This window comes from Artibeus jamaicensis, unplaced genomic scaffold (genome assembly GCF_021234435.1).
Source record: "Artibeus jamaicensis isolate MK-2021 breed Jamaican fruit bat unplaced genomic scaffold, CSHL_Jam_final scaffold_660, whole genome shotgun sequence".
In the NCBI taxonomy this organism is placed as follows: domain Eukaryota; kingdom Metazoa; phylum Chordata; class Mammalia; order Chiroptera; family Phyllostomidae; genus Artibeus; species Artibeus jamaicensis.
Window position 1 is genome coordinate 9,732,895 of NW_026522052.1, and position 14,473 is coordinate 9,747,367.

Consider the following 14,473-nt stretch of genomic DNA (forward strand, 5'->3'; position numbering starts at 1 on the left):
AACATCCTTTTGGTTACCTTACAGCTCTCAGAAGAAAAAAAATCTGAAAGGAAAAATGTGGGAGCACGAATTTATATAATGTGAAGCAGATATAGAAACTGAAGTTCTAAGACTGATCTCTGGTTTCGAGAAATCTAGAGCCTTGGGCTTTAAATGTGATGTTTTGCGCATAGGAAACAAGACCTGAGCTTGTGTCTGGTGAGCGAGAACTCCCCAGAGAGATCTCTGAAGGGCCACCACCTCAATACAAGGGCTAACTATTTTAAAAATGAATAAAACAAAAGCTGCCCCACTAAAGGAGACAAGATATTTAGTAAACTTGCCTGCTTCAACATCTGGCTGTGGAGGAGAGACAAAAAATCACCTGCAAAGGTATAATAACCACAGGCCAATCTTCATGTAGGATTGAAATTCGGTTTCATACTGCCCATGTGATCCAGGAAATTCAAACTGAAAAATCTGTTCAAGCTGCTCTTGTGTGCTTTACTGACTTCTTAACTCCAGGCCAAATTGACTCCAGAAGAAAGAAATAGATCTATAACTCCTTTAAGACATTGAAGTTTCAGCTGTCAATCTTCCCATAGAGAAAATGCTAGGTTGAATGGATTTACAGATGAGTCTACCAAACATTTAAGGAATGATTAATTCTAAGTTTAAACTCTTCCATCAGAAAAAAAAGGGACAACTCCCCAACTATTTCATAAAGCTGGTACAACCTTGGTGACACAACCAGAGAGGGATGATACAAGAGAGAGCAATATGAGCCAACCCTACAGATGAACTTAGATGTAAAATCCTAAAGAACACGTTGGCAGTCCGAATTCTGCGGCTCATAACAAAGAAATACATCATGGTCAAGCTGGGTTTACCCCAGGAATGTAAAGCTGGCTTAACATTAGAAAACTTTACAATTTTATTCATTGCACCAGCTGATTAAAAGGAGGAAAAACCCATCACCTCAGTAGATGTGGGAATTTTAGATTAAATTTAAAACCCATTCTAGAGAAGCAACTAGAAACAACAGGATACTTACAACTTTTAAAAGATATGTACCAAACCAAAAACCTACAACAAATGTTACGTTTAACGGTGAAATGTTTGAAGTTTTCCCTTTCGAATCATGGAGGCAAACATGGCTGCCATTGTCAAGTTCAGCATTTCACTGGTGGGCAACACAGAAGGACAAGGGAGTTTTTAGGATTGTCTCATATTTTATGATTGTCTTATAGAAACTCAACCAAATCTATAGCCTTAGAGAATAAATAATTCAGCAGGTTGATTACTATCAGATTAGTATGCAAAATAAAGTGTAATCTTCTCTATCAGTAATAGACAAAAACAATTTAAAAATATTTACAGTAACAACAGAAAATATGACATACTAAGGAAGGAATCTAATAACAGGTGTCACTGAGTGACCTAGAAAAAGATTATAAAGCTTTACTGAAATACATTTAAAGACATCAAAAAATGGACACGTACCATTTTTAAGAATATGAAATATCATTAAAAAATCTGTTTTTCTCAACTCCCAAATGAATCTCTCAACTCTGTGTAGGCCCAATAGAAAAAAACAGTAAAACAAAACAGGAAAATGTCAAGTTCCCTTTTCCCGGAACTTGACAAAAACAGGTATTTTCCTAGAAACTGAATAAACAATTTCTATGAAAGTAAAGGAACAAGAAAAGAGTGATTTTGATAGAGGAGAAGGGTAGGAAGGAGCGATGCACAAGTTAGCAGGACTTATTAAAAACCATAAGCCACATGCCACTAACAAAGAGACACACACAGAAATGGGGGTGACTGGAGGGAGAACCCAGGACTAGGCCACATGTGACAAACTGCCATTACATTCAACAGTGCCATTACAGTCATCTGGGGGAGAATGGACTAATTAGTAAATATCAGCTGTTCAAATGGGGGAAGGCCATCCATCCTGACTTACAAGCCAAGAGCAACAGCAACAAAAAGAAACCCAAAGAAAGCAACCAGGTGCATTAAAGACCTGCATGTGAAGTACTTCTGAAAGAAAATACCTTCTTCTGAGTAAGGAAGGATTTTCTCAGTAAGACACAAAAACACAGACTACAAAGTAATAGGTGAAAGTTTTTATATTAAAAAAATATAAGACATCCTTTAAAAGATACCATCATATTGTCATATATTTTTTAAACTTCTAGTAATTTAGAGATACATACTTAAATACAGAGGAATAAAATAAAGCCTGGGATTTGCTTTTGGAAGACAGGGCGGGTGAGGGAACGAGTAGGGTAACTGCTGATATAAGCCTGACTCCGAGTTGGTAATTGTTAAAGCTGAGTGTTAGGATTTATCATCATATAGGGATTCATTCATCAGATTATCATGAATAAGGTAAAAAGGACACCATGGCTGGTGTGGCTCAGTGGACTGAGTGCCAGCCCGTGAACCAAAAGGTTGCTGGTTCAATTTTTGATCAGGGCACGTGGCTGGGTTGTGGGCCAGGTCCCCGGTGCAGGGGGCATAAGAGAGGCAACCAGTCATATCTCTTGCACATCAATGTTTCTCCTCGTTCTCTTTCTCCCTCCCTCACCCTCTCCCTAAAAAATGAATTTTAAAAAATCTTTTGTAAAAAGGAAAATATGAACATTATGATAACAGGATACCAGTTTTCACCCACCAGATTGGCAAACATTTTCAAATCTGGTCATTCTAAAGTGTTAGCAAGAACATCAAACTGCGGGAACTCATACACAAATGGTAGGAACATAAACTGCCACGACTCTTGGAAGAAAATCTGGTATCTTTCACCAAAACTAAACATGTACATTTTTCACTACCCAGTTGTTCCCCATCCAGGCTAAATCCTAGAAAATCATGCCCATGGAAACAGGTACAAAGATACTCATTTTTTTTTTCCCAAAAAAGCTGCTCCTTTTTAATGGCAAGAACACCAGAAAAACCAAACGTCCATCTGCGGCAGAATGTGTGGTTCAGTGGTATGTGTGCACGACGGATCTCGAGTGGATTCACTGCAGTCCCGTGCCTCAATGTGGCTAAATCTCACCAACACGAAAAACACAGGAGTCGCAGAGCACATCATAATGCTATTTATGTAAACATTCAAACCATACAAAAGGAGCATGTTGTAAGGGATGCATATGTATGTAATACATTTCTAGACAAAGGGGAGAAATGCAGAATAGTGGTTACTTCCGGTGAGAGACGGGAGGGAGATAATTAAGGGCACAAAGGGAACATACGAAGGATTGTTACGTTTTGCTTCCTAGGCCGGGTGGAAGGCACACGAGTGTACATTATAGTACGCTTTAGTCCTTTTGTATATAATAAAATAATTCATAGCTAAAAATATAATTTTTTCCACAATATATACAAATATTGACTCCTATACCTGAAACTAGTATCATGTCACATGTCAACTGCATTTCAATTACAAAAAAATATATATATGTATAAATATTTTTCAGTATAAGGAGGGGGCAGTGAGAGAAGCACAAAGGCACACAGTGGTGGAACAAAAACTTCGTTTTGCCTCAACCACCAACTTTCCCCGAGGACAGATGAACGAAACCTTGCCTGTCATCAAGGCACACAGTCACCTGCCAGAAGAAAAATGCTGGTTCTCTCGGCGAAGAGGACCCCCACGAGGCCCCCACATGTCAAAGCATTGGTGGGTGGGCTTTTGACCCAAGGTAAAAGGTCAGAGCTTTCTTTCTCCTCACCCCACCTACTCCCAGTCTACTGTCTATTCAGGAAGGTTTCTAGGTCTGAGTCTTGAACGACATGCATGCAGTAAAAATAAATACGGTACAATGCTGAGTGTTATTTTCATGTAGCTTTCTGAAGTGAATGAAGGGGAAGAGAATGGCAGCGGTGTGAGTGTGAAAGACCTGATACCTTTGGCTTTCTCCTGGCCTCTGTTCCAGGGCTTCCCAGGCAACCGGAAAAACCATCCATGCTGAGACACGCACTCTAGGCTTCGGGCTGATGATGCATCAGGTGAGGCACCTGTTCAGGAGGAATGCATCCCTACACCTGTGCCCGGTTCCAGGGGAAGAAGACCTAGGGATGCGCCAGACTCACGTCCAATAAGGAAGAGGCAAAACATTGGTGGTCATCAGGGTATCAACCCCTCCTACACCGCTAGTTTCTGGCTGCCCCAGGGCCTTCCTGGGGAGTCCCCAGCTTCTTCATGACCTTTCTGGGGGAATCCCCAGCTTCCGCAGGGCCTTCCTGGGGAGTCCCCAGCAATAATGGAAGCCTGCTAGGCAATCTGATCCCAGATCACATAGGAAGTGCTACCAGCTCCAGCTCATCAGGCCCTGTCACACCTGCTGGATCCAAGGCCCTGGGCTCTCTAACTTGATTTCCAGCTTTGCGCCAGCCTCCTGGGTCCAACCATGACAAAAGAAGTGTCACCTGAGCGTCTGCAGATCTGAAAGACACCAAAAAGAATAACAGGGCCTGCCAGCCTCCCCAAGCCCAGCAGCATCTGTTTCCCGCCACAGGTCTCCGCCTCATCTAACTTTTTACAGATTTTCCTTCCCAACCTACTGTCATATAATGTCCTCCCCTGGGTACTCGGACTGGAGGCGATTCTTCCCTGCTATTTTGCACCGTTTTGCCTTTTACTACACCAGTGTTCCTCCTGGCATCTTCCCAGCTCTTGGAGGACAGCTCCAACCTGGCCTCTGTTAGGGAAACTCATACTACGAATATACTAAAAATGCTAATAATGGCTAAGCTTATGGAGGACTTGACGTGTGCCTTGTTAGGAGTGCTTTCCTGCTAAGCCCTGCTCGGAACGCCAACTTAGGGCGCACCCGTATTGAGGTGCAGGGTACCGTTTTCATTTCCCCAATGAGGAAAACCAGGCACAGGCGTTAAGTCACTGCCCAAGAAACAACGCTTTCGGAGCCTGCATTTTGAACTACCGGGCGACAGGGGCTGTATCCTGAGAGCCCAAGCATATCAGATGCTGACCCCTTCCTGGTCCCCTCCATGCAGAGCTTACAGCGCAGGATGGCCTCCTTGACTTGGCGGAAGCCTCGCTCTGGGCCCCGGCCGTCCACGAAGTACATGAAACGCAGCTCAGGTGGGTAGGCGTCTCTGGCCAGGCCTGCGAGCAGGGGGATGGTGCGGCCCTCGGCCCCCGGGGCCTGGCTCAGGGCCTGCAGCATCTGGTACCTGCACCACGGGTCACGCTGGAAGCCAGGAGTAATGAGCAGCACCTGGCAGTGGCTGCTGTCCAGTGCCCGGCACAGCTCAGACACAATGGCGCTGCCGGGGGCCGCATCGCGCAGCTGCAGGAAGCAGCGCAGGCTGGCGGAGCAGTCCTCCAGGTAAGCCACCAACTCCTGCGCGGCTGCAAGGTCCTCCTCACTGTGGCACACGCACACGTCGTAGTCCCTGCTCCAGCGGCCACTACTGCTGCTGCTGCTGGTGGCACCCTCCTGTGCAGGTGGCAGGGCAGGAGACTCGGCCAATGCAGCTGAACTGAGGCCCGAGGATGGGGGGTGGTCCTGGGGGCACTGTGGTGGGCGGTCATCCTGTGAGCTCGTTGGCGGAGCATTGTCCTGTGAGCATCCTGGCAGAGCGTCACTGCCGGGGCCTTCCTGGGACACGGGCATCTTCTTGGACTTCTTGGACAGGGCCTGCCTGAGCCAGCCTGCAGGAGAAACTCCACTCAGGCCCGATTCTCCCCAGGCCTCCTCCTCCCTGCCACAGAGGGTGGCCTGGGCCAGGAATCCAGCCCATCTTCCTGCACTGGCCAATACCGCCTAACTCGGCAGACCCAGCGCCGGCTATTGGGCGTGTCTTCAGGACTTGCCCAAAGTTCCCACTATCTTAAAGTTTTCTGGAAGACAGAAGAACGCTGACTGCTTTGTAAGTCTTGAGATGTAGGGTACAGAAAGTGGATGTAGTACTGTAAGTTCTCTACACAGGAAAGATACTCTGCATGCTAACAGATGTCAACTAAACTTGTGCTGGTCATTTTGCAATGTATATAGTGAAGCATGCTGTACACCTGAAACTAATATAATGTTTTGTGCCAATCGCATTTCAATTTAAAAATACTCCTTGGTATAACAATATGAAAAAAGGAGGGGAAGGGGGAGGAGGAGGGGCGAAGGGGACGGGGAGCGAGATCGGCAACAGGAGTCTGCTTCCACTCACCAGCCATCCTGCCCAAAGGCTTCTTGGACCTGGAGCCAGAAGCTGGGAAGGAGGTGGGTGATGCCATAGTGTTAGGCTGAAAACTAACCCCTGGAGACCAGGCATTGGTGACAAGGGAGAAGGGAGGGGACCCAGCCTTGAACCCACGGAACAGCCATCCTACAAGAGACAGAGAAAGAGGGTCATGAAAGCTGTACTTACCTTACTCTTGGACCCAGGGGCAGGCTCCGATGTTCTTTCTCTCTATTGCCTGATGGAGGCTCAGCCTCTAAGGGGCCCCTCAACCCTCCTGGGAAAGATACTGGCGTGACTGGGGCAGGGTTCTGGTAAACCGGAACCTGAGTGGGGTGGCCACACGTACAGCGTGTGTGCTCAGCATGACCAGGAGGGCGCCTGCTCTCCGCTCCTCTGGGCCTGGCGTGCATTCGGGGTCCGGGGAAGGGCGGCCAGCTCTTTACGGGGGCTTCCTGTTAAAGCTGAAATGGGAGAACAGTTGCTATTTGGGCAAATTATTTTGTATCCAGATAGACAGACATGGAGCAGAAGAGGAAAACACATGGAAGAAATCTCGGGAAACTTTTCCTTTAACTTGGCCTTCCCCTGAGTAGCTCACTCCTCCCTCCCTCTCTTCTTCTGTCCACCCCTGCATCCATCTCTTCCTCCCTCAGCTGCAGGCTCAGGGAAGCGGTGCCACATAATGACAAAGGCTGCAGCCTGTGCAGGCTGCAGCTGGGTTCTCGCCTTTCATTAACTGTGGCCTTTAGCCCTTATATTACCACTTACATAAAGTACTAATGGTGCACAGCATATAATGCTCAGAAAATAGTGTGGGTTAGTATGGATTTAAAAACATCTAGAACCCTGATCGGTGTGACTCAGTGGGCCGGGCACCACCCCACAATGAGAAAGGTCGCAGTGTTCACCTTCCTGGTCAGAATGCAGGAGTGGGTCGCGCCTTTGGTCCCTTGTTGGGCCACATACAAGAAGTGACAGAACGATGTTTCTGTCGCACATTGATGCTTCTCTCGCTTTCTCCCTCCCTTCCTCTCTCTCTAAAAATAAACAAACAAACAAAATATTTTTTTAAAACTTAAAAAAAATCATCTAGATACTGGAGGGGTATATTACACACGTGGTTTAGGAGACTAAATATTGTCATCAGTTCTCCCCAAACCCCTCTTTAGATAAGGGCTACCCCACATTCCACAAGGGTTTTGGTTTGGGGGGGAAGGAATGGTCACACTGCTTCTAAATGCGCACAGTGATGCGGAAGACCGAGAATACCTTGGATGCGGGAGCTGCCGAGTTCTCTTCCCACCACAGCGACCAGGACGTCCCTGAAGGTAGAGGCTTTTTCGGCCCAGGTTTCTGGGAGGACGCCTGGAGGAGCAGAGCCTGCCCTGGTCTGAGACAGGGCCGGAGGTGAAGGGCTGGTGGAGAATGGCTTCCTCACTTTGCCGAATCTGCAAAGGTCAAAACCAGCCCCCTGGGAGTTAACACAGAAGCAACCTGTACCATCAGATACAGACAAATAAGGGATTCAAAATATAAAGAATGTCACTCTGTGTTGGACAGCAATGCTCTGTTCATCATTAAGCTGGTGAATGTGTGAAGAGAGGTGCTGTTCATTCATGAAAATACATCAAAGCTAAAGAAGAAAACTTGAACCACAGCAGCAAGGGGGGCAGAGAGAGGAGATGGAATGGGAACAGGAATCAGCAGTTAAGCTGCTAAGCCAGCCAGAAAGACTAACAGACAAACATTAGATTATGGATGTGTTTCTCTCCCTGCCTAGTTTCCCAGGGGTTCAGGCAGCCTCAGTGCTGTGGGGCCGGGCCGTGCCTGATAACCTCGGCCAGGTTTTGAAATCTCTTCCCTGGTCGGGGATTACTGGCTGTCAACATCTTCCTTTCAACCATTCGAGAGATACTGCTTTCCACCCCCAAGCAGTAAACATACTCTCTCACTTGGCTTTTATAGGACTCAGAGATTTTTTCCATTTTGTCTTATAAAATGTGTTGTTTGTCCCTGCTACACTTATAAACCAGAGAACCATTTGATATTTTAACGATAGCCTAAAGGTCAAAAATTAACATAATGCTTGAATCTACTCAACAGATATAGATTTAAAAGTGTCAGTGTCTCATTTTATAAAATGACCTGCCCTTCTGGCAATGCGTGCTGATTTGGGGGTAATGGCCTTTTTTCATTGCTTGGTTAAGAAAAACTCCAGTTGCCCAACAGCAGATGCCACTGGAAGTGGGTTGGTATAAGCTCTTGTGACTAATGGGGAAAGGTTTAAACACCGGAAATAACACCATCTTTGACAGAGGATAGTTGAGCAAGAGACGACATAAGTCCCATTAGCCATAGAGACTGTCTACTTCCCGGAGCCTAAAACCCCGGCACACCTTGCTCGTTACTTTTCGGTTCTTGTGCAGCTGAGGCTGTGGAACTTTTACACTCAAATATGCTGTAATCTTGAAAAGATTTAGTAACAGTCATACATTGAGATTTTGGAGACACAGTCGTCAAGCAGATAAGAAGCTATTTTTTGCACTCAACATAGGAGCACCTAAATATATAAGGCAAATCTTGATAGACATAAAGGGAGAAATTGACAGTAACGCGGTCATAGTAGGGGATTTTAACACCCCAGCTGACATCAGTGGATAGATCTTCCAGACACAAAATCAACAAGGAAACAGTGGCCTGAAAGGACACATTACACTGATAAATTTAATATTTCCCGAACATTTCACCCTGAAGAAGCAGAATATATATTCTTTACTATTGCACACAGAACATTTTCCAGGACAGATCAAACTAGTGCACAAAACAAGTCTCAATAAATTTAGTAAAAAGACCGAAATCATATGAAGCATCTTTTCCAACCAGAATAGTATGAAACTGCAAATCAATTACAAGGAAAAAAAAAAAAACCCGAAAAGCTCAAACACATTGAGGCTAAATAACATGTTATGAAACAAGGAACAGGTTAACCATGAGATAAAGGCAGAAATCAAAAGATACCTTGAGACAAATGAAAAATGATAACACAATAATCCTAAATCTATGAGGCACAGCAAAAGTGGTAGTAAGAGGAAAATTCATAGCAATGCAGGCCTACTTCAAGAAACAAGAAAAATCTCAAATAAACAATCAAATCTTACACCTAAGGGAACTAAAAAAAACAAAAAACAAAGTTCAAAGTCAGTAAATGGAAGGAAATAGTAAAAGTCAGAGTGGCAATAAATAAGATAGAGTCTAAATTTAAAAATACAAGCGATCAATGTAACAAAAAGAAAAAAGAAAAAAATCAATGAAACTAAGAGCTGATTTTTTAAAGAAAAACAAGACTGATAAACCTTTAACCTGACTTGAGAGAAACCCAAATAAATAAAATCAGAAAGGAAAGAGAAGTAATAACAGATACCACAGAAATACAAAGGATTATATTATATGCCAACAACTGGACAATTGGGGAGAAATGGATAAAGTCTTAGAAACGCACAATCTTTGAAGACTGATCAAGAAGAAAGAGAAAATCCGAACAGACCAATCTCATCCAAAAAAGCAGCAGTATTAAACAAACTTGCAACAAACAAAAGTCCTGGACTGGATGGCTTTATGGGTGAATTTTACCAAACACTCAAAGAAGAATGAACACCTCTCCCTGTTACACTGTCCCAAAAAATTCCAGAGGAGGGGAGATCCACAATCTCTTTTATGAAGTTAGCATTATCCTGATTCTCAAATCAAATAAAAACACTACAAAGAAAGAAAATTATGGGCCAATAGCCCTGATAAACACAGATGCAAAAATCCTCAACAAAAATTAGCAAATTGAATCCAGGGATACATTAAAAAGATCACATACCATGATCGAATAGGATTTATTTCTGAGATTCAAGGATAGTTTAATATCTGCAAATAATTAACCACATAAACAAAATGAATGATAAGAATCATAGGATCCTATTAACAGATGCAGAAAAAGCACTTGACAAAAATCTAGCACCCATTTATGATAAAAACTCTCAACAAGTGGGAATAGAGGGAACTTACCTGAATATAATAAAGGCCATATAACGCCAACCCACAGCTAACATCATACTCAATGGGGGAAAACTAAAAGCGTTTCCATTAAAATCAAGAAGTAGACAGGGATATCCACTTTCCCTACTAAGTGAATACTTACTAAATGGAAGTTTTTATTCAACATAGTACCAGAAGTCCTAGCCACAACAGACAAGAAGAAGAAATAAAACACAAACAAGGGCCCTGGCCAGGCAGCTCAGTTGGTTAGAGCATCACCCAGTTACGCCAAAGTTGCAGGTTTGATCCCTGGTCAGGGCACATATGAAAGTCAACCAATGAATGCATGGGTAGGTGTACTAGCAAATCAGTTTCTCTCTCTCTCCCCTCCCCCCGGCCTTCTCTCTCCCCCTCTCTCTTCCTGCTCCTCTTCCCCCCACCCTCTCTCAAGCTCATAAGTATAAAAATAAAAAATCAATTAAAAAAGAAATAAAATAAATCCAAATTGGAAAGAAAGAAGTAAAACTGTCCTTATTTGCAGATGCCATGATAATACAGAGAGAACCTAAAGATTCCACAAAAAAACCTACTAGAACTGATAAATGAATTCAGTAGAGTAATAAGGTACAAAATATTCAAAAATCAGTTGCCTTTTATACACCAATAATGAACTATCAGAAAGAGAAACAAAGAAAACAATCCCATTTATAATTGCATCAAAAAATAAATTAAAATACCTGGGAACAGAGCTAACCAAGACCTGGTATAAGACCTGCACTTGAAACATTATAAGATAAGAAAGAAATCGAAGAAGATACAAATAAATGGAAGCATATACCACACTCATGGATAGAAAGAGAATCAATATCCTTACACTGTCCATACTACCCAAAGCAATCTATAGATTTAACATAATTCCTATCAAAATACCATACCAAAAAATTAATTTCAAGCGGAGAGTAGATATACGGGAGAGTAACAGTAAAGCTGTTGGAGGAAACTGCAGGAAATTATCTTCCTAACTTTGATTACCTTCCTGATTTTTTCAAAACTCTTCCTGATTTTCAAAAAATTGATATAACTGACATATGACATGTTAATTTCAGGTGTACAACATAATGATTCAATATACAGGGTAGGTGTACAGTTGTTCAGAAAATAATAGTTAATAAAAAAATAAAAGAATAAACTCTGTGTCTGTTTGTACTCTCAACTGTGAACCTACTTCTGCCCCACCCTGTCTGTATACAATCTGCTTACTATGCTGTGTGTGGTTACGATGCTGTTTTCTTGTGATGAGAACTGTTAAGATCTAGTCTCTTAGCAACTTCCAAGTATACAATATAGTATTGTTAACTATAGTCACCACGGTGTACACTGTATCCTCGTGACTTTATTTTAAAACCAAAAGTTGGTCCCTTTTGACCCCCTTCAGCTACTTTGAGTTCCCTCAAAGACTGTTTTTTCAAACTGGACTTAATATCCCCAGTAAACTGGACAACATTAAAATAAAAAACTTCTGTTCGTCAAAGGATGTCATTAGGAGAATGAAAAGGCAATCTTCTGAGAGAAAAAAAGATATCTTAAAATTACACTTTCAATCACTATTTCATATTCTGAATATTTAAGAACTCTTACAAACTGGCAAGAGGAAGAGGGAAACTCTATTTGAAAGTGCGTGGAAGAACTGAACAGACACATCACAATAAAGAACCCCCACATGGCTAACAGACAGGAAAATAAGCACAGGTCATTCATTAGTCACCAGTAACCGCACATTAAACCCTCATTGCAACACCACTGCCCACACCCTGAGCAGCGGGGCTGCTGTGAATGAAACAATATCAAATATCAGTGAGGATGAGGACGAACAGGAACTCACACATGGCAGGCAGAAACGTGAATCGGTAGGACCGGTTTTGAAAGCTGACCACGGACACACCCAGCAAGTTCACTCAGGGAACAAACTCAGCAGAAGCGCGTACATGGGCTCCCTGAAAGGCAAACACAGGGACGCCTTCGCACCACGGAAGGCAACCCCGTGCTGGAAACAGCCCGAGCCGCACCCCCCCCAGGTCCAGCAGAAATGACCTGCGGCCTGTCTGTACGGTGGGACGTCGCACCCCAAAGCGAACGAAGGAATTCCTGCCACATGCAACATGGGTGAATCTCACACGTCGAGTATAAAACGCCACATGCAAAAAGTACACACCGTGCGACTCCATGCATCAAAAGTTCGAAACTAGGTAAAACTCCTTGAGGAGGCTGGATGCCAGGAGAGTAGCCCTGCTGGGGTGTGGCACCTGGAAGTGGTGCAGAAGGGCTTCTGCAGAGCGAGCAGTGTTGCAGGTGGCACAGGTCAGAAAGTTTCGCGTACGAGGTACACTTACGATTTGTGCCATGAAAAAAAGTTTAAAAACCAACTAATACGACTTCCTGTGACAGTCATCACTGACCCTTGGTACCTCCTGGGCAGCTACAGAACTTCCCCTCTCCAAGCTGCGCTGGCCAGGTGGGACTGTGATTTCTCACCTACCCGCCTGTCTCCAGGGGGGAGGTGAATTTGTCCTGTTCCGTGGTGGCACTCCTGCGCTTCTCACGGTGCCCAGCCCACGGCAGATGTTGGTGAAATGACTGTGGCAGGAATGCCTGCAGGTCATTACCCTGAGGACAGTCCTGTTCCCCCAGGAACTCGGTCACAAGACAAAGTGGTGAGCACAGCAGGGGAGACTGTGGGAGAAACCCGACCAAGCCCTCCTCCCCGGTTCAAGGAAGGCTCCCCAAACCAGCTTCTTTGCGACAGGATGGTGACAGCTGTCTCAGAAGCCCTTTTCATCCTGCTTCCGTGCTCTGGGTGCCCGAGGCAGCAAGTAAAGGGGCGGGAGGGAGGCGGTGGATGGCAAGTGCGCCCGGGGCAGGGCCAAGTGCGGGCTCCGGGCCAGACGCAGGACCTGCCTACCCCAAGGCTGCCCGCCCTCCCTCCCTGGACCCCAGCATACGCCCCCCTCCCCCCACCTCCTCCATGCGCTCACCTGCGCAGCACTGGCTTGTGGTGGTGTTTGCGGGCTCGGGCCGGGGCTGGGTGCCCTGGCCGAGGGGAAGTCCAGCGCGGGCCAGGGAGCGGCCCCCTCCCCGGAAGCGCCCAGCCTGCGTCCCGCCTCCTCCTGCACCCGCCCAGTGGCGCTAGGAGGTGCAGGCGGGTTCAGTCCCTGGCCCGGCCTCTGCGCTTGCGGTGAGGCGCCGTGGCCACTAGTGGGCTCGTGGGCACCGACGGAGTTACCACTTGGGCAGAGAGTTGCAGATGAGCCCTTGCGCTCACAGGAACCCCCGCAGCCTCGGCCCCCTAGTCCCCTGCGCCCACAGGGCCCTCTCTTTTCCTAGATCTGCCTTCAACAACCCCGCTACTGGAAAGTTATCTTTGTATCTTATGCAGGAAAACTCTGCTTAACCCTCCCTTCCCTCCTCTTTCTCCAAATTCCTGCAGCACCTGGTGTTACTGGGAGCTTGTGCTCCTGCGGCTTAGCCCTCACCCTAGACTGAAGATTCCCTGAGGCCAGGGACCCATCTTCCGGCTCCAGAAGGAGTAGAGAGGGTTCCGTGGCGGCTCGGAGGGGAGACTGAGTCCCTGTCCCTCGCAGTTTAACAGTGACACAAGCAGTCTTGAGTACAGACTCTCCTAGCCTCCTGAACAAGGCCCTGGGGGAGGATAGAGGATTCACCTATGCCTTACTGAGTTCATTTGTTTTCTCGAAGGAAGTAGCTTCGGGTGCTGAGCCGGTTGAAGGCCTTTTTCCTCTGATCCATAAATAGCTGTGTCAGCACTGAAGGGTGATGCTGGGCCGCTAAGGAGGCCAGCCCACAAGGTTAAGGGTGACCCACAAGGCTAAGGGTGCCCCTGGCAAGTTCCTTCCTGTCTTTCAGCACCAAATTCCGGTGGCTCCTCCTTTCCTGGTTCTTTAACCCCTCACCGTCCAGGGGCTTCTCATGTTACCTTACTGACAGCACATCCACACACACACCCCTGGCCCCATCCCCTGCCCCAGGTAATCATCAATAAGGTCCACCTCCATCTTTTGCTTCAGTCTTCTCCCCAAAGGCATTTTGGGGGTGGGGGGCCTTCACTAGCTGTGTTTATGCCCATTCACCTCCCCCTTCTGAACAGCAGCCCCCACCTCAGACCCCACCGAGGTGCACTTCCTTCTGCATCAGCTCGCCTTGGGGTCCCCCAACTACATGAGCGGCTTCTAGCCCCCCTGTG

At 45.8% G+C, this 14,473-nt stretch overlaps 1 protein-coding gene across 5 annotated transcripts; it reads right to left on the reverse strand.

Moving 5' to 3' along the window:
* Positions 1 to 3,073: 3,073 nt before the first annotated feature.
* On the reverse strand, positions 3,074 to 14,122 carry TIRAP (TIR domain containing adaptor protein). Of its 5 annotated transcripts, none has more exons than XM_053659418.1 (8): positions 13,946 to 14,122; positions 12,098 to 12,209; positions 7,462 to 7,640; positions 7,101 to 7,229; positions 6,539 to 6,653; positions 6,178 to 6,336; positions 5,015 to 5,668; positions 3,074 to 4,435 (listed from the first exon to the last, which is right to left on the reverse strand). In XM_053659418.1, the coding sequence occupies exons 6-8, from the start codon at positions 6,242 to 6,244 to the stop codon at positions 4,416 to 4,418; spliced, it is 741 nt and encodes a 246-aa protein (XP_053515393.1). In that variant the 5' UTR covers positions 6,245 to 6,336; positions 6,539 to 6,653; positions 7,101 to 7,229; positions 7,462 to 7,640; positions 12,098 to 12,209; positions 13,946 to 14,122; the 3' UTR covers positions 3,074 to 4,415. The 5 variants fall into 5 exon arrangements, with proteins under 5 accessions (XP_053515393.1, XP_036990152.2, XP_053515394.1 ...); XM_037134257.2 differs by lacking the exon at positions 13,946 to 14,122 and adding an exon at positions 13,248 to 13,935; XM_053659419.1 differs by lacking the exon at positions 12,098 to 12,209.
* Between the last annotated feature and the right edge of the window lie 351 nt (positions 14,123 to 14,473).

Bases quoted from the DNA above. Each gene is read 5' to 3' on its own strand.
- TIRAP (XM_053659419.1), bottom strand. From the start codon at position 6,244: ATGGCATCACCCACCTCCTTCCCAGCTTCTGGCTCCAGGTCCAAGAAG. The intron at 5,669-6,177 runs GTGAGTGGAAGC...TTTCTCCTGCAG, and splicing joins GCCTTTGGGCAGGATGGCTG to GCTGGCTCAGGCAGGCCCTG. The intron at 4,436-5,014 runs GTAAGCTCTGCA...GGTGTCTTTCAG, and splicing joins CAAGGAGGCCATCCTGCGCT to ATCTGCAGACGCTCAGGTGA.